Here is a 20,577-nt window from a genome sequence, read left to right on the forward strand (position 1 = left end):
CTCTCAACCTCTAATGTGCGAAAGAAGAGAAAGAGAGAAAAGAGATCGCGCGGAGCAACAAGACAAAGACACACAAAAGGAGAGCGAACTAGAGAAAGAAGAAAAAGAAGAGAAAGAACAAGAGTTACCGTGTATCAACGACGTGCCTATTTTATAAAAACGATCGAAACTTTATTAGAATTCTCTCTACACAAGAGAATTATATCTAATGATTCTTGTAATTATTGTTGTACAATAAGTTTATAATGATCTCTATAAATAATGCATAAACCTCATACCTGATAAAATCGTAATAGAATTTTATTATGATTTTTCATAATAAAATTCTATTATGAAAAATCATAACACAATTCTATTATATAAAATCATAATAAAATTTTATTAAAAACTTTTAATAAATTTTTCTTCCATAATATTTATTACGTTGATTTTCATTATAAGCCATCCGTCAACCTTCCATAAATATTTTCCTGTTGTATTACATTTTAATGAATGGTTGGTGGTTCGGGCAGGGTGAAGCGGAGCCAAGTCCGAAAAGAAGCTTCGATTTGGCACGGCCGCCTTTGTGGACTGGGACTCCTAGCTACCAACCTTCCGGGGCCTTATTCTAATGGCGTAATCTGGAAGGCGTTTTTACGGATCTGGGAAGGCGCTACATTGTAATCGAGGAGTCAAAAGACGGGATCGGTGGCGATGCCCTACTCTATTAATGGCGCACTCTCCTCCTCTCGTGGCTCATCCTTTGCTCCTGTCAACTCGTCTCTCACTCTCTTGGCGGTTTCCTCGGCGATCAAGCGAAAGGCGGCATGGGATTCTTCAGGAGCCTCACCCGACTGCCCGGCCCAACCGGATTCGGCTTCAGTTCCACATCCGAGCAGGTCACTGAGGGCGTCGACGCTTCCAAGCAGACCGTCATCGTCACCGGTTTGTCCATCCCTAGGATCTGGAGAATCACTCTTTGAAAATCTGTTCTTGCTTAAGCGAGCTTGGTTTTTTTCGAACTCTAGCTTGATTCGTGTTTTGATGCACAGATCTGATTTGTTTCCGACTTGATTTTGGTGCCTAATTCATCCAAACTCCCACTCTTTCCTTGATGCTCGTTTGGTGATGGCTCCTTTTTATATTGAAAAAGCTTTTAAAATGTTGACTCTTATTTTAATTTATTAATGTTGCTTGCTGATCGCTATACTAATATTATGTCAATGAATGAGAATCTCTCTTCTAGATTTAAGTATTGATACATTTGATCTTCATACTTGAAATGAATGTCGAATTTTCTTTTATGCAATGTACACGGCGTTCCTAAACATCTACTTTTTTCAGAGTAAAATATCCTAACCCTAAGATTCTTTGTTACGATAAACGATTTAAGCATGGTATACCTGCAGCATAGTGCTGAACCCAAACCAATCATTGAGTGACGACAATGAAATTGGTACTTGCATCATATAAAAATTTTCATGCAAACCCCAGGTGGAAGTAGTGGGATTGGAGCTGAAACTGCGAGGGTTATGGCCCTCAGAGGAGCACATGTCATCATTGGAGCAAGGAACATGGAAGCTGCCAATGTGGTAAAGGAGAATATCCAACAGAGTATTCCATCTGCCAAAGTTGATGTCTCGGAGCTTGAACTTAGCTCACAAAAGTCTGTCCGAGCCTTCGCAGACAGATTCATTGAAAGGAATCTACCCCTCAACGTCTTGATGTAATCACATGCTTCTCATGTTCAAATGTTGCATGCTTGTCACTTCCTTCTTCTTTTTCCCCAATTTTTACATCTTTAATTTGTCATCAGAAACAATGCTGGCGTGATGAACTGCCCTTATAAACTCTCAGAAGATGGTATAGAGATGCAATTTGCTACAAATCATCTGGGTATATCTCTTACACTTAATAAATCAATTTCATTCCCTAATACTCTGCAATAGTTTTATTGGATATTTTTTCAACCAAATTATCTTTAGTTCTCTAAATTCCTTAAGTTCATTTTAAATTCCTTTTGACTCCAGGTCACTTTTTGTTGACGAATCTTCTACTTGAGAAAATGAAAACTACAGCAAAGGAGTCAGGAATCGAAGGGCGTATTGTGAATCTATCATCTGTAGCTCACATTGGGACATATAGAGAAGGAATACGGTTTGACAAACTCAATGACAAAGCTTCGTAAGTTACTAATGGTTGTTGGACAAATTTGTATAATATAGGGGATGCATTACTTTTATTGTTGACCACTGAATGTTTGATTTATTTATTAATTGATTGGATTTCCATCTTGGATTTAGATACAATGATAAAATGGCATACGGGCAATCCAAACTGGCTAACATATTGCATGCCAATGAGCTTGCAAGGCGCTTAAAGGTACTTCATCTTGCAGTGCACATTTCAATTAAATATTAATTGTATGTATCCTGTATGTCCAATAGAAATAATTATGCAGCAAAACAAAAAGATAATGCTAAACTTCATTGAAATCTTTGCCTACTTTTCCTTTATGTAACAATGTGTAACTTATATTTCCTAAACTAATACAAGCCACTTCAAACGACCACTCTATGTTATGAATCTCAAATGGCCTTGTATGCTGAACAAGAATACTATCTCAATCAGCCAAGATTTTTTTAATTAATAATTATCACTTATAATCTTTTGACATCAAAATCTTTTTAATATTGCAAAGAACACTAATTTTTTTCATTGTCTACAAATTATCTGTTCTCTTGTTTAGTTTATGATGCGCGGACAAAAAATCAGTACAAGGATGCCTTAATGAGAACTCATACTTCTCTTTGTGGAAGACCCATAAATTTGAATTTACTGGAACTTGTTTCACGGCCTGAATGTGGAAGAACTATTTACGCAATAGATCATACTGAAGAATATCTGATAGCATGCACTAATTAATTACGGAAAGTGATAATTAGAAAGGATGTTATTGCTGTATTTACTATAAATATCTTCTGTTTTTCTTCTGAGCCTTACTCATTTGCATATAGAATGGCATACCTTGCTGTCTATTCACAGATAACTCTGTTCATCCTGTCTACTTTCATGGTTGTAGGAGGAAGGTGCAAATGTTACAGCAAACTCTGTTCATCCTGGGTTGATTGAGACAAACTTGATGAGACACTCTGTTGCTTTTATAAGTATGCTTCTTAATTCAATTGATGGTTTTAAACCATTAATCCACTATAAAATTAAAAGTTTCAGGTATAAACTCAGATTTGAAATTTTCTTTTGCTTGCAGCTGCATTACGAGCTGTATCTGGCTTCATGTGGAAGACTGTACCTCAGGTTTGTCAGATTTGATTGATTTCACATAACCGTATGCACCAGGGTGGCATAGTAGATGTTATCCTCAATATTGATATTGTGTTTCATTGTACCCTAGATATGTCTCTCCATTTTAGGTATAACATTTTTAATTAATCAGTTCCTTACAAGGAGCATGTTTGAGTCTGCCCCTTTTAAATACATACCCTCTGCTTTAGTCCTAAACGTGGATCGACGAACATATGTATATGTGGTCAGACAACACCTTTCTTCCACTCATCATTTAGTTCTAGACAAACCACTTTCCTATTCATGTTCCATAGATTGAATTATCATAATCATAGAAAAATGCTAAAGTAGAAGACATTTGTCTTTCTACTTCACAGCATTGTTGAAAGTGATAAAGGGGGACTAGGTGAGGCCAACACAATATGCCTCAAAGGGACTCACATGAGCAAGGAGTAGGGATTCATCCCCTTTCCTTTTAGCTTGATTATACATGAGGTATAGGTATAAGCATGTGTTGTGGTACTGTCCTTTCCATAGGAGAATATATTGTCCATCCCAATTTATATACCACTTCCATATGGCTCTTAAGTCCAGTTGCAACTCCAACGCTGCAACTAACTTGAGATCCCTTTCCTTTTCCTTTCTGCATCTCATTAAGCTCTCACATTCGGTATTTAGCTAGGCTGACATGATAGAGGTGTTCACTCATGTAAGAAAGGGTGACCTATGCCTCATGACATGCGTAATTCCTTCTGCATATAAATGTAAGTGCTATAAAATGTACCTGGCAAGGAATTTACAGGCTCAAATCAAGTTTATGTAAAGCTTTTGCTGGTATAATAGACTATGTCACATAAACCCAACCTGACTCAAGAACACTTCACTTGGTATCAGTCTAATAAATGGTGATCAACCACCATATTCTCTTTAGAAACATACTACTGGATCAATTCAATCTTATTTGTAATAGCATCTCTTACAAAATTACTCTTATAGTTGGGCCTGGTATATAGGTAATGGAAGATTGATACAGTCAGTGGCTTTGATACTTCAGCCATTACCTGTAAATGTTGCATGAACCTTTGAAGTCATATTGCCACAACTGTATAAATTTCAGGGAGCACTAGCATTTGTAATTTGTATCTTGAATTACAGGGAGCAGCCACTTCATGCTATGTTGCACTGAATCCAAACATGAAAGGAGTGACGGGGAAATACTTTGCTGATTGCAACGAGGAGAAGGCAACTGCCAAGGCTAGAGATGAAGCATTAGCAAAAAAGCTTTGGGAGTTCAGCGAACAGCTAGTTAATTCAACTAAAGCAAAATAAGAGCAATGCGCACCACTTTGCTCTTTTCACTTGGTTTTTTGATAGAGTGTTGCTGCATTCTGTTGATTCACTACTCAAACTGCGGCTCTTATATTGTTGTGTTAGTTTTGAAATCTACTAAATGTGTTTACCATGCCATTACATTCTGCAAAAGAAATAAAACTCGTGATGCCATATAATCGGTTTAGTGGATTAGTTCTGTTATAGACTTCCTACAGCTTAGCTTGTCTATCAATGTGAGTTATAGCAATTTCAGCTGCCAAATAGACTACAAATTTTCATTTGCATAAACTAGTTTTTGAAGTTGTAGTTAAAGGGATTATTGGTCTGTGCAATGCTGTTTCAAGGTGCTTGAATTGTTATCACTAGTTAATTTGTTTACTTGAGTGGATAAATTGGAGGGAAGAGAGGAGAGGGACAGAGTTTAAAAAATGTACAATATAAAGGTACTATGGGCATTTACAATGGTGGAGAGGGTGTTTTTTTTTTCCTTGCCTCCACTAAAAAATGAAGAACTAGACCAAGAGCATTCTCATTGATTATCATATCTAAAAATTTTATCTTAAATTTTAGATAGGATAGTTAAAAGATTTTACATCTTATCCTATCCATTCTTTAAATTTTGTATTTATAAATAGTATTTCTTTAAATTTAGGGATTGAATTTTATTTCCTAAACACAATAAAGGTGAAGAAAAAATAAAAAAATTGATATATTGTATAATGTAAAGTAAATATTTAAATTTAATAAAATAATTTTTTATCCTAAATTATTCATTTTGGATAAGGAAGCTAGTGTAGATAATCTTAAAGTATCCATATTAGCTTCCTTAAATACATAATTTATTTTAAATTTTATATTTTAAATAAAAAAATATTTATATCAGCTATCCTATTTATTTCTTAAAAGATTTCATAAACTCTAAATTTAGGAAATAAATTCATCCTTTAAATATTAAAATATTATTTAATTTGGGAGAAAAAACAATAAAGAGAATGAATTGGGTAATAAAAAATAGATATTACACTAGTAGGAAAATAATAATAAAAAAGTAGAAAGAGTGAAGAAAATTAAAACAAAATAAAGATAAAAAAATTTTAAAATTGTTAATGTAATGTGTAATGGAAAATGTTTGTCTAAATATAATAAAATTGATGATTTATCTTAAATTTTAAAGATTTTATAAAGAGATTGATATAGATGCTTTAAGGGCATCTCCAATCCTAGAGAGGGTTTTTGGTGCTACCAAAAATGAAAAAAAAAACAAAAAAAATACTAAGGACATCTCCTATAGTGATTTTTTTTCCCCATGTTATTAGATTTCTCTTTCTTATGTGTCATAAAATACTAAGGACAACTCCAATAGTGATTTTTTTTTTATGTTATTTGATTTTTCTTTCTTTGTCATAAAAAAATTAAGAAGCTGGGTTTGATTTTAGTGGGGTTCATAAAAAAAGATTAAATATTTTGGTCCATAAAAAAATGGATCAAGGGATGGACTACTTGCAATTGCGGTCGGATGGTGATCGTGATTCAACTATACTTGGTTGTAATCCCTTCTTGAGTTCACCGTTCTCTCATATTATAATTTGGGTCCGGGTAGGTGACCGGAGGCCGTCGGCAGTGGGCAAGTGACCAAGCTATTCGGGGGGAGGGGGCCTCTGGCTACTCATCCTGACTCAACTATAACCTAGGGGAATGATAAATTTAGAGAAAAATCATAATCAATTGTGATCGAATTACGATTATAATTTAGCTGTAATTGCAAATGATTTATCCCTTGATGTACCCAAAAACCCTCTCCACATTTGAAGATGTCCTAAGAAGCTGGGTTCCGAAAAGCTTCTTAATTTTGGATGACACGTAGGAAAGAAAAATCTAAAAAAGTTTCAAAAAATTTCCATTAGTTATGCCCATAAGTTGATGTCAGATCCTCTCTGGTACCAAATCTTCTGGATCAAAGGGTCTTATAAATCCCATCTTTTTAATAAAAGATAGGTGAGGTATAATTCATCCTATTAATAAATGGATAGAGGTTTAAAATTGATTTAGGTATCCAAATATCCCTGCTTCATACGTTTTATGATATAGGAAAGAGAAATCTTAAAAAAAAAAAAACTCTCTGGGAGATGTCCTAGGAGATTTTATTTTATTTTCATTTCAAATAATTATGCGTTCTTATTTCCTTTCCTTTCTCTCTCATTTTACTCGAATCACTTAACGAGTCATTAAATGCATCCACGAGATACATTTATAAATCCAAATATACAATCTAAATTTACATGATTGAATCTCTCAAACTTGGGGTTCCGTGAGTTACATTTTCTTTAGTATAATATTGCTCTATAAAAAAAATATCGAATATAATAAAACCTTTAAGAATTTATAAAAAAATTATGATAGGATTGATTAAGGGAGAAATTTGATTTTATTTATAATTTAAGAAATCATAGCTTGTTAGTTGCATTTATTTCTTATATATTATCTTAACATGAGAAAAAAAAACAAACACCCGTATTTGTACGCCTTGATTTGTCCTCTCTAGTTGAACTAAAAGCAAGCTATTGAAACCTAACGCCACTTTGACTTGACTTACACCACCAATGTAAACACACACAGTCCGAGGCTAAGCTAAGTTCGATAAATTACAACTTAGGACTAATAATTCCTCAACTGAAGATTTTATAACGAGTCAGTAGCTAGTTTACCTTATTGCTAAACAATAGCGGAACCAAGTATTGGTTTACCCGGGCTTTAGACCGGGCTCTTTTTGTTTTTAACATGCAATAACAAGGTATCCCAATCAACAATTGGGCCTCACATGTGGCAAAAAGGCGAAATCGTTCGCCCCCAGCGCCCCTGCCGTACCCGACCCAAGACCATCACGAGGGAGGTAAATCACAGCATCCTGAGCTAGCATGAACAATTGGGCCTCACATGAACTTCCACATCGGGTACATTACACTCGGTCAATATTAGGGTAGATTTTTTTTTTCCTGACTTCGTAGCTAAATACCATGAAGTTGCTCGAAGCCAAAAACTTGATGATTATAATTTTATTCTCGAAATCTTTATGCTTTCATTTCTCTGGATTCAATTGCCCAATGCTCATTGTACTGGAGTCCAGCTCGTATTAGGTTTTATTTTAGATGTTCTTTATCATTGATCCTTAAATGATATGAAATGACAGAAAGGAGATAAATGATCAATTTATATCCAACCACTAAGTTACTTAAAGGGTACGAGAGATTTTTTTACCGATCACTTCTCTAATTCATTTAATGCACCAACACTTACTATCTATTTGTTGTAAACTTATAATTTTTTTTTTGAAAAAAATAATTATTTGAATGAGATTATATGGTAATAAAAGATAGAATTTATCATTCCAGCGGTCTTGCATCATCGACTCTATGACTATCTATGAGGAGATAAATCGAAAAATTATAGTTAACTAATACGAAAAGGACTTTTTTTTAAAAAAAATTTACCGAAATTCAAACTCATATCCTAAATAATAACTTTGTCTATATATATATATATATATATAATTTACCGAAATTCAAACTCATATCCTAAATAATAACTTTGTCTATATATATATATAACCCCTTATTTCTACCTTTTTCTCAAGATGTTATATTTAACCATTTCATCAGCCTTCTGTATTTTTTTTATTATTATTATATGTTATCTTTGTTTAAAAAAAAAATCTAAGATTTTCTTTCATTTCTACCACAATAAATAACCTTGTAGTACTCATTCTTTTTTTTTTAAAAAAAAAAAAAAACTAAAATTAATGATTAGATAGAAAATTTTGAATTTTACCAACTCATAATTGATATTTTTCATTATATTGTTGTTATTATCAGTTTTGTATAACCTCAATATGTTAAACAAACAACTTCAATTGAAGCTTTATTTTTATTATTATCAATATGATGACTTTATTTTTTAAAAATTTAAAAATATATATTTTATCTTAAAAAATACTCTTATTCCAATATATTGGATCAAAACAGTTTTGGCTTTTGTAGCAATTGTTTAGACTACCTTTGGCCAATATTTGATTTGACAATTCCTACTAAAATTTAATAGAGAAACATATCACATTTTGGGTGAGAATCATATAATTAAGGGCATTGGAATTATTGTTGGTGCAATCGTCTTTATCTAAGTTGATCAAATTAACTAAATTTGAGTTAGAATTTTAATATTTGATTAATATTTTAGTTAGTCGAGTGAGATATTCAGTAGATCAAGATTGATCAAAAACTTAAAAGTTAACCAATATGTTAAGTTGATTGAGCAAAAAGTTAAGTAGGTCAAACTTGATCAAATACTTGACAAAATATAAAAAATCCAAGTGGATTGACTGAAAGCTTAGCTATCAGAAAGTATGAGATGGAAAGTCTAAGTAGGTCATGGGTGACCGAACACTTGACTGTCAGAAGTCCAATAGAAAATTAGCATGAGATGGGAACAACCCCGGTCCTTCGACTCAAGAGGCCCTGGGCGAAATAATAATAGGTCGGATAACCTATTATTGTGAATGCCGGAAAACACTATCATTATGATACTTAATGAAACAACAATACTAATTATAACAACACAAGTTCAAGTGCATAAGTTCAAGCAGAGAAAGTACTTTAGAGGTTTCTTGAACAACCAAGAGTATAAAAAACATTGTGAATTTCTATTTCTCATAGAGTAAGTGCTCAAGTGCTATAATTCTCTAAGATCTATAGTCTAAGGGCTTCAATCATAAGTCCTTTGGCAATTTTCTCTTCTTATTTTTGTAGGATTATTGATAGTTTATTTGACATTGACTAAAGGGATAGCTCATTCACCTAATTAACTAAAGGGATTTAACGAACAGAACACATAACATATCTTAATTTGTGAAGTTCAAAATTCTAGAAAAATGCAAAAGTTATTCAGTAGAGTTGAAACTCATGACAGGTTACAAAATGAAAAGGACACAATAAGAAATGTAGAATTATACAAATTGCATTTCATACCCTTTATCTAAAGGTAGTGTAAACTGTAAAGACGTGATGTTTAGAAGCTATCCCTTATTTGATGATAATCAAACAATATATATATCAAAGGAATTTACTTACCCTTTGGGAATGACAGTTTTCAGTTGAACTAGAAAAATAACAATCTTGCAAACAAGGCACAGTAGAGCACAGTAGATTGATCTAGGGCACATGATTCTAAATTCAGTTCAACTGTTCGCTTTCAGATGCCATCAACATAATTCATCAAGTCTGGACAACGAGACCGTGATGCAACTATGCATGTAGATTTACAATTCAACTTGTGCTTAAGACTTTAAACAATTTAGAGTTATAAATACATGTTACAATTTTTATGGAAGTCAAAAACCTAATAAAAAAAATCCATTTCATCTTAAATTTCTGTCACAAATCAACTTGTTGCTATTTTGTGCTACTATCTACTAAGGTCACAAGTTCTAAGGTCAACATGCGTGATGCGGCTTAGCTAATTAGTAAAATTATTAAGAAATAGTAAATTAGTAATTCTTCGAGTAAAGAAAAGAGCAACAGCACCTTAGCTTAGCCTAGCACCAGTAACCAAACACCACTGTTCTCCTCCAAAAAACAAATCTAACAAAAATTTGAGAGCAATTTTTCACAACGAATCAAGACAATAGACGATCAAAGCTCAAATTCACAATGAAAATTCTAAATCAATAGGTTGTATTTATCATCTCTGTGGTTACAAAAATAACGGTAAAAAATCTTGAGAAGTGACAGAGATGCGAGATGCGACAGATCACAGAATCACAGTCACAAAAATAACCGTTGAAGAGAAGAAGAAGAGTTAAGAGAGGCGACAGAGAGAGAAGACATACCTGATAGCTGGGAGGCGGCGTCGCAGCGGCATCGGCGCTGCAGCAACCAGCGAGTTTTCCTTTCCATCGTGTCGCGCAAGTGCAGGCGGCACTCGGCAGTTCACAGGTGCAAGCGGCACTCGGCAGTTCACAGAAGCAATTTTTTTGCCCTAAATCTAAATCTGTTTTCATTCCTATTATAACTATAAATTATTAAACATAATATTTTTTTAAAAAAAAATTTGGGCCCCTTCCAAATTTAGGCCCAGGGCCATCGCCCAGGATGGCCCTCCTCCAGGGCCGGGCCTGGATGGGAAGTCCAAGTGGACTATGAAGGACCAAACACTTATCATGAAAAGTGAAATCTAAGTGGGTCATGAAAGATCAGACACTTTGCATAAGAAGTGAAGTCTCAACAAGTCAAGATTGACCGCATGCAGAGCAAAGGAAGTCCTAAATTCTAATATGTTGAGATCAAACCGATACCAAGCAAGATACGAATTCAACCCTGTTAAAGCTAAAAAACAAGGATTGATCGATCAACTAGTCTAAACCCCAACATTGAGGTTTGAGGTATTTTTATGGTTTACTGCAGTAATTTGGGTTACTACTACAATATTTAGGGTTGCTACACTAACTAGAATACGTTACAAATTCTAACCACAAAAAATATAATTTGCTACAATAATTAAGGTTTGCTATCGTAACCGAGTTTATGGTTTGCTACTACAGTCTCAATCAATTGGTGAGTTTTAACAATCGATTGGTGACACTATAACAGCAAATGGAATGTTTCTGATTTGATTGGTCGGTCGACTGTTCATTGACAATTGACTGGTGACTTCAAGTAATTGATTGATAAGATAAAAAAAATTGTTTTGTAGATTTAAATGGTCGGATTCGATGACAATCGATTGATGAAGGTAAGCAATCGATTACTAAGTAAAAATTAGTTCGAATGCAATCCTTTAAAATAAGGTTTCAGAGGAAATCAAAGGTGTCGATTCTTGAAGGTTTGAGAATCAAATGCTGCATTTTCAGACCAACAAGCAATTCCAAGTAATAAAAAGCATCCAAAGTAAGATTTCATTTGTAAAGTTGTTTGTGGTTTTATTTGTATTGATATATTTGTTATATTTATTTCAAAAATAAATTGTAAAAGGTTTCTCCGTATCTGAAAGATATTCAATAGGGAAAAGATTTAGTAATGATAAATCGTTAGAATTGGACCTTGAATTAGTTGTCTTAAAGGACAGATATTAAGTAAAACTAAGCTATTGTACATGTGGTGTCAAATTTAGTTCAAGTATTCTGCTACACATTCAAGACGAACTCACAATTAAGACAAAATAATTAAAGTTATTTACGGCTCTAGCTCGCAGCATCATAACAATTGCAACCAGATTAACTGATTGACAAGTTTCTTTATTCAAAAACAATATCTTTTGCGTTTGTCTTTGGCTTTCCTGATTAAATATCAATACCTTGTGAACTAAATGTATATTAAGAATATAACCTTGACTAGAGGTGATATACTTATTTAGGACATCTCTAAATGAGATTTTTTAGCCCTCAATGTACCACATCAATGGCGCATTAAAAAAAAAAAAAATCTACTATTCTCTTTACAATAAAAAAAAATCTTTAATTTTGATTATGCATCAATGGTGATATGGAGTGTTAAATGAGAACCTTGGGCTGAAGTGAAAGGTGAAGTCAAGAGGAGGTAGAGGTCTAAGTCAAGGAAAAGTGACGGTCAAAGGGTCATCCTTGGACAAAGCTTAGCGTCTCATCCAGTACTAGGACCCCCAATTCAAGGCCGGCCGGCCTAAGGACCAGTCTTGCCTAGGGAACGAGCATCCCAATCCTAGGTGTAGTCGGATAGGTCTCAATAACTCGATTGGATCTGAATACCTCAAGATATTACTTCAGTAAATAGGAATCAGTCTCCATATATTCGGGCGTTCCTATCGAAAGATTAGTTTGATCCCTCATGACTTAATTTCCCTTCTCTAGAAGACAAACAGTCATGTTTATGGTAGAACAACCATAAAATCATTCGAGCTCAAGGGATCCGTTTCTATGATTTTATTCAGAATCATAACAAATGTTCGGGCAAGGGTGGATGCACATAAGGACTTGGGGTAAATCCTCCCTGATTAATGCCTCCAACATATGCTATGTCTCGATTGGAAAGGAATCTCTTTGATATGTTATAGCTATTTTCTATGTTACTACAATAATACCTCTGAGTACACTCATCCTAATTTTAAGATTACTCTAGCAGTCTAGCTACTACTAAGACCTTGATCCATGTAATAACTGTATTTTAGCGCTACATGCTAATATGTAGAATTTTCACATCTCACCTTAGCCTGCCACCACCACTCGTCAAATTGTGCACTTATACATTAGGAAGATTGTCATTTTAAAGTAATGGTACTCTAGCCACCATTCATGTGACAAAAAAATGTGGAATCAACACATTAGCGGCCTCCCTAGAGTCGGTCCCATGGATATAGTGAGAGGTAAATACAGGTACACAGCTGAAAGCGCATAGCCGGCACGCTAACCCCAGACAATGACACACCATTCATGTGACAAGTATCTAGGACGAATGGGCTAAGACTATTTAGGATATATTGGTACTTACATATGAATAAAAAATTTAAATGACACTTTCATTTAAAAAATAAAAATCTTCAAAAAAAAATAATAATAATCTTATATTTATATTTGAATGATCCTTAATTATACAGTAATAATATCATTAGTTTATTACTGAATAGAAAATTTTCCTACTTTACTATACAGACCTTCTCTTTCGATGGTAGGATATCTTGATATTACTCAATTCACTGCAAAACACTTACCACTTCTTTCTCCGTTGATTATGCCACTGTCGAAAATCAAAATTAATTACATTTTCAGAAAGTCTCTAACCTAAGTTTTCTATTAGTAGTTTGGTACCAAAATCTCAAAGTAATATCGTGACCTTGAGATGAGCCGTCGGCCCTTATTTCGTGTCGGAGCTACACACGAACTTAATCTACCACCGTACGACCTAGGACGATAATTTCTAAGAAGTTTTGAGCATGATTCCGACCCTAAATAGAGAATTCAGAGACTGTTAATTAATATGCGGTCGTTTTAAGGTAAGTAAATTTTTTATGATAATTATTTTTATCACTAAATATGCATCCTCCCAAATTTAAAATCCTAAATCCACTTATGTGTTCGAGTGTCTTTAAAGATAGGACGGGATTTCACTCAGATCTCCAAAATATTTGGCGAATCATAATAAATGTTCAGGCATCCCTAAAGATAGGGTAGGATTTCACTCAGATCTTCAGAACCATAACAGATGTTCGAATGTCCTTAAAGACAGGACGAGATTTCACTCAAAGCTCCAACATTACCACATATATATATCAAGGCAGTGCCAAGTACTAGCCAGTCTTATAAAACTCAAGGTTCCATTCATTATTCATCTTACATGTACCTAGGCAGGATAACTCCCAACAGAGATATGTTCAAGGAATAACATTGTTAGAGAATTCAACAATTTGTCAGAGAATATATAACAACCATTTGTTAGTAAATATTCTTCTGTGATGATACAGGTTCAGGAAATCTTCCTCAAAGGCGATTATGATTTCCCTCAGCGACACATTAATATTATGACCACATATTCCTTCTACTGCCTCATTGATGACGTCAATTACAAAAAGGGTACACAGGTAGCGAAAGATTCCTCGGATTGCTATACGCCTTCTAGGATGCATATATTCTACTGTGCAACAACTTCTGACACACGATATTCTCTATCATCTCATGATTGTGGAAGTCATAAAGTAAGATATAAATAGGGGGCATCTCCAGGAAGGTACACACACTTCATACAGTGTACTACGCACCCATCCTACTTTCCACTTGGAAGAAACACTAACTTGAGAGTCGGAGGATCTTCGTCAGGAACTCCTTTCTTGATTCTTGGTGATGATGTTTTGTTGGCTCGTTTGAGTATGTGCAGAGAGCTTAGCGCACCGGACAAGAGTCTTTGATTCAAATTAGAGATCTTCACGGTCATAGTTGTAGGAAAATAATTCGGACATGACATGGCCACGTTTTATTTCTCCTTCCGCAAGTTTCTCGTTCATGATTTATTTATTTTTTCTGTGATATTAATCTTTCCTATTTTAGTGGTATGAGTCATCCTATTCTTATGGTTAAATCTTATCACTTGAGTTGTATTTAAAGGGGTCGAAGATGTGAAACAAATCAGATCTCAGAACTAAAGTTTCTCCAGTTTCTATTTTTTGGTTATTTGTGCATTGCTTTCCACCTGTGCAGTTTTTCTCCCCTTGCTACTGTGTTTTTTTTTAGTGCTACGTGTGTTTTTTTTCCTTTTTCCTGCATGCTTTGCTATTCATCGATTCTGTGCCAACACTTGGTATTAGAGCGTTGGTAGTATAAGACATCCAAGAATCTACGATTCCATAAAATGTCGAGCATCCCAGTAAAGGAGAACGGCGGAGTGCCATTTCCCTATCCGATGCTAAGTCCTCACAATTATACTGTGTGGGCAATAAAGACAGAGGCGATCCTTGATGCCCAGGGATTCTGGGAGGCGGTGGAGCCAGCGGAAGGAGCCCAGGTGGATGCAAAGAAGGACAAAAAGGCACGTGCATACATCCTGCAGTGTGTCCCCGAAGACATCCTTCTCTAGATCGCAACAAAGAAGACAGCGAAGGAAGTATGGGACAGCCTCAAGACGAGGTATCTTGGTAGTGATCGGGTGAAGAAGGCACGTGTACAAACATTGAAGAGCGAGTTTGACGCTCTCCGGATGAAAGAGACCGAAACAATTGATGAGTTTGCTGGCAAACTCAGCGCCCTAAGCAGCAAGTTCTCCACCCTTGGTGCCATGCTTGAAGATTCCTTGTTGGTAAAAAAATTGCTCGATTTTGTCCTTGATAAATTCTTTCCTATTGTTGCTGGTATTGAGCAATTCTACGACCTTGAGTCTATACCATTTGAGGAGGCTATAGGGCGACTGAAAGCGTACGAAGAATGAACGCTACGACTACGCAGCAACACCAACGACACTGAAGGTGAGCTCCTATTAACTCATGCCGGATGGCAAATGCGACAGAAGGGGAGCAACGTGGACACTTCGTTAGGAGGAAAGGGTAGGGATGTAAACGAGCCGAACCGATCCGAACAGTATTAGGCTCGAGCTCGGCTCGTTTAAGTTATATTCGGGCTCGAGCTCGAATCGAGCTTTTATCACAAGGCTCGAGCTCGGCTCGTTTTAGAATTATCAAGCTCGCGAACAGTTCGAGCTCGGCTCGTTATTAACTCGATTATCAAAGTTAACGAGCCTAACTCGTTAAGCAAGCTCGGGCTCATTTTTGGGCTCGTTTAGAGCTCGTTTTTGGCTCGTTTAAGAGCTCATTTTTTGGCTCATTTTAAAGCTCATTTTAAGGCTCGTTTTAGAGCTCGTTTTTTTTGGCTCGTTTTAGAGCTCGTTTTTTTGACTCAGTTTAAGACTTGTTTTTTTGGCTCGCGAGCTTATAAACGAACATGTTCGCGAACTCACGAGCCGAATATCCTTAAGCTCGAGCTCGACTCGATAAAACTGTCGAGCTCGAAATCGAGCTCGAGCTCGGCTCGATAAGATAAACGAACGAACTCGAACGAGCTTTTTACCGAATCAAGCTACGAATAGCTCGCGAACCGTTTGGTTCATTTACATCCCTAGGAAAGGGGCGTGGGTCCAGCAGCCCTAGTCGTGGCAAATGGTGTGGACGTGGGCGAGGGCGCGGTCGTGGCCGTGGTACGCAACGCCAAGACAGTGCAGGAGGGACTAGCGGCAACAACAGTGGCACTCAAGACAAGAGACATATAAAATGTTTCAATTGCGAGAAAATGGGGCATTATGCGTCCGAATACTACAACAAGCGGCGTGATGATGAGGCTCACCTCACTTGTGCCACCGATGAAGAGCCGACACTGATGATGACCGTGTCCCACGAGGAGTCTGACACTAGGCATGAGCGGCAGGATACTATTCTGCTCAGTGAAGATAGGTTGCTACCGGAGATGTACCGCGGCGTTAAGAAAGAAGATAAAGACGTCTGGTACCTTAACAACGGTGCCAGCAACCACATGACTGGCCATCGCGAGAAGTTTCAAGAACTAGATGAAACCATCACCGAGAAGGTGAGATTTGGCGATGGATCAACCATTGAGATCATGGGCAAGGGGATGATTGTGTTCGAATGCAAGAATGACAATCGGAAGGCTCTCCACGAGGTATACTACATTCCGAAACTTTGTAGTAATATCATAAGTCTCGGTCAATTGACAGAAACTGGGAACGAAGTGCACATGGAGAAAGATATCATGAAGGTGATTGATAGGAGCGGGAAGCTCTTGATGCGGGTAAAGCGAACACAAAATCGCTTGTACAAGGTAACCTTGAAGACATGCAAGCAAGTCTGTCTCCTAGCAAGCCTAGAAGACCCAACCTGGTTATGGCACACAAGGCTTGGACATGTCAATTTTCACGATTTGAAGCTGTTAGGGGAGAAGAAATTGGCAGTTGATGTGCCTCCATTGCCCCAGCCGAACAAGCTTTGTGAGGTATGTGTGATCGCTAAACATGCAAGGTCACCATTCCCGCACCAAGCAAACTTTAGAGCGACAAAGCCGTTGGAACTTCTCCATGTTGATATTTGCGGGCCAATTTCACCAAGTACACTGGCTGGTAACAAATATTTCTTTTTGATTGTTGATGATTGTACAAGATGGATGTGGGTATTTGTATTGGCAGCAAAGAAAGATGTATTCCAAGCATTCAAAGAATTCAAGTCCGTGACGGAGAACACGACTGAGTACAAAATCAAAACACTTCGGACAGACCGTGGCGGTGAGTTTCTATCCACAGAGTTCACTCGATTCTGTGAAAATGAAGGGATCAAGCGGCACCTTACGGCTCCCTACACACCCCAACAGAATGGCGTTGTAGAGCGCCGTAATCGCACTGTAATGGCCATGGCAAGATCTCTCCTCAAGGGTACATATACGCCGGCAAGGTTCTGGAGAGAGGCAATTAGGCATGCTGTCTATCTGCTAAATCGTCTCCTAACTAAGGCGCTAGGAGACCGTACCCCATTTGAAGCCTGGTGGGGAGAAAGCCACATCTCGCCCACTTGAGAGTGTTCGGTTGTGTTGCATACGTGAAAAATACAACCCCTCACCTGAAGAAACTTGACGACAGAAGTTCACCTATGGTATACTTGGGTGTCGAGGAAGGCTGCAAAGCTCATCGTCTATTTGATCCAAGGCATGACAAGCTACAAGTAAGTAGAGATATAGTATTTCAAGAAAATAGTGAATGGACATAGACTGCAGGTGCTAACCATGAAGAAAACTTACCGGAGTTTATGGTGGAGGATGCACTCGACACCGACGAGGTGATTGTTGTAGCAGACATTGAGGCAGGAACAGAAGATGTCGCACCACCGGCAACAGCCGTGGTACCCATGACAAGAGCATCAAGTCCATCTACATCATTATCGAGCACCGATACAACTACCTCACCTGACTCTCATGAAGGGCCAGTTTGGTTTAGGTCCATTGCCGATATCTATGCCAACATTGAGGAAGTGGTTGGTATTGATGAAGAAGAGAATGAGGTAATGCTGATGATGTCTGAAGAGCCGACCTGTTACCAAGAGGCTGCAACCGAGGCTTGCTGGTACGAAGCAATGGAGGAAGAACTAGAAACTATTAAGATGAACAAGACCTGGACCCTAACTGAGCTCCCATTAGGCCACAAACCTATTGGCCTAAAGTGGGTGTACAAACTGAAGAAAGATTCAGCTGGGAAAGTTGTTAAGTATAAAGCAAGATTAGTTGTTAAAGGCTATGTACAAAGACAAGGCATCGACTTTGAAGAGGTATTTGCACCGGTCGCTAGACTTGATACTATTCGAGTCATTCTTGCACTTGCAGGGAATCGAAGCTGGGAGGTACACCATCTAGATGTGAAGTCAGTATTCCTTAACGGAGAGTTAGAAGAAGAAATATACGTCTCTCAACCGGAAGGGTTTGAGGTACAAAATCAGAAACATAAGGTGTACAGGTTATTCAAGGCCCTCTATGGACTGCGGCAGGCTCCACGAGCTTGGAACATGCGGCTGAACAGGAGTCTGGTAGAGCTCGACTTCAAAAAATGTATTCAAGAACATGTAGTATATACAAGAGGTGAAGGAGAAGCAAGTATACTTGTTAGAGTGTATGTCGACGACCTCATCGTGACAGGAAGTAACACAGGAAGAATCAACAAGTTCAAGCAACAAATGATGATAGAATTTGAGATGAGTGATTTGGGTCTTCTCTCCTACTACTTAGGGATTGAAGTGGAACAACAGAAGAGCCGAATTTTACTTAGACAATCAACTTATGCTAAGAAAATTCTGTCTCAATTCAAGATGGCAGATTGTAATGCCACAAAACATCCGATGGAACCCAAGACACAACTACATAAAGACTTTGAAGGGACTCCAGTTGATGCCACAGAGTACAGACGCGTCATTGGTTACCTGAGATATTTGCTACACACACGACCAGACTTGTCATATCCTGTCGGGATGGCGAGCAGATACATGGAAAGGCCTACAACCATGCATCACAAAGTGGTCAAATAAATTCTCAGGTGATGCAGATATATGGGGATGGCTCGGACGTAATTAGGAAGGGGAAAAAGGGCAGTTTGGTCACTTAACAAGAATAGGGTTGTGTTTTAAAGCTGGGCACGGTTCACCACAGAAGAGGGGCAGGGGGTTCGTGTTTTTGAGCCCGCCGCCACCGCACTTCTTCTTCCCCCCCTCACCAGCGCCGACACCGGCCGCCGGCGGCCGCCATTTCCCTTCTCCTCCTTGCGACTCTGTTGTGGGACTTCTCCTCCTCGCGATGACGCCGACGGATAGACCGGCCACTCCTCTCCTCCTTCACCAGTCGCCGCCCACCGGAACAGAGGCGCTGCCTCTCCTCTAGCCGGAGCCTCCGCCAAAGTTGGCTTCCCCTTGCCCGAACACCACTGTGGAGGTGTACACAGAGGGGTGAGGCGGCCGATCCATGTGGTGGTAACATGGATGAAGTGGCAGTCGCCGAAGGTGAAGGTGTTCCTCTCTGTAGTGGCGGGCACGGCGCCCTTGTCTTCCTTCGCTTCATCATCCACGACCACGACAACCTGTTTGTCGCCGGCGAGGCCATTCACGCTCTAAGGATCTCTGTCTTTATTTTATAAGCTCATCGAAGAGAGGACCTACGCCGGACTTTCAGTGAAGTCGCATGATCTAACAGCCTTATTCTTGGTTACTACAGAGTCTACTGTAGCTTCGTGATGGAATATGATATACGCATAGTGCCGGACATTATGACTCTCGTTACTACATGATCAGGAGCCAGCTACTCATACGATGGACGTTTACATATCTCTTGTGGTCACGACGATTAGATCAGCCCCGCGATCAGCTCACCCATCCATCCGAGGGCGCCCCCCTGGGCCAGGGTAAGTTCTCGTATTCAGTATCTGTTCATTTTATCACTATACTATTATGCGGTTACTTAAATGTCTGTGGGATTCGCCTCGAGCACCGAGGTACCAGAGACCGGGGGAACCCGGTCGCTGGATCAGGTACAGTTGACCGGAGGAGGACTTCTGACGATCTGGTCAACGCAGCGGACATATCATCAGCCGGGTCATGGGGATGCGGTCAACCTTCCAGACACGTCATACCGGCAGGTTCGTTTTCTCAGCTTCCAGACAGGATCATCAGGTATTTGAAAGGTACAATACATTTTGGACTTACTTACATAAAGGGACCCCAGGAAATTAGTATATTCGGCTACTCGGACAATGATTTAGCCGGCGATCTCGATGGGAGGAAAAGCACAAGTGGAATGACTTTCTATTTTAATGAAAGTTTGGTGTCCTGGAATTCACAGAAACAGAAGACAGTGGCGCTTTCATCTTGTGAGGCAGAATTCATGGCAGCCACAACTGCGGCCTGCCATGTTTTTTGGTTGAGGAG

At 38.0% G+C, this 20,577-nt stretch overlaps 1 protein-coding gene across 1 annotated transcript; it reads left to right on the plus strand.

Moving 5' to 3' along the window:
- The first annotated feature begins 701 nt into the window (after positions 1–701).
- Positions 702–4,790, plus strand: LOC121998365 (short-chain dehydrogenase TIC 32 B, chloroplastic-like). Its single transcript, XM_042553270.1, has 8 exons — positions 702–924; positions 1,474–1,705; positions 1,796–1,875; positions 2,010–2,163; positions 2,283–2,361; positions 3,062–3,146; positions 3,248–3,294; positions 4,438–4,790. Exons 1-8 carry the CDS (start codon positions 807–809, stop codon positions 4,609–4,611), a joined length of 969 nt encoding a protein of 322 aa, XP_042409204.1. The 5' UTR covers positions 702–806; the 3' UTR covers positions 4,612–4,790.
- Positions 4,791–20,577: the final 15,787 nt, after the last annotated feature.

The sequence above is a fragment of the Zingiber officinale genome, chromosome 6A (assembly GCF_018446385.1).
Source record: "Zingiber officinale cultivar Zhangliang chromosome 6A, Zo_v1.1, whole genome shotgun sequence".
NCBI lineage: Eukaryota > Viridiplantae > Streptophyta > Magnoliopsida > Zingiberales > Zingiberaceae > Zingiber > Zingiber officinale.

What these genes read in the sequence shown, in the direction of transcription:
- LOC121998365 (XM_042553270.1), top strand. Translation starts at nt 807, where the DNA reads ATGGGATTCTTCAGGAGCCTCACCCGACTGCCCGGCCCAACCGGATTC. An exon ending in AAACTCAATGACAAAGCTTC is followed by an intron (nt 2,164 to 2,282) that starts GTAAGTTACTAA and finishes TCTTGGATTTAG; the next exon opens with ATACAATGATAAAATGGCAT. An exon ending in ACACTCTGTTGCTTTTATAA is followed by an intron (nt 3,147 to 3,247) that starts GTATGCTTCTTA and finishes TTTTGCTTGCAG; the next exon opens with CTGCATTACGAGCTGTATCT.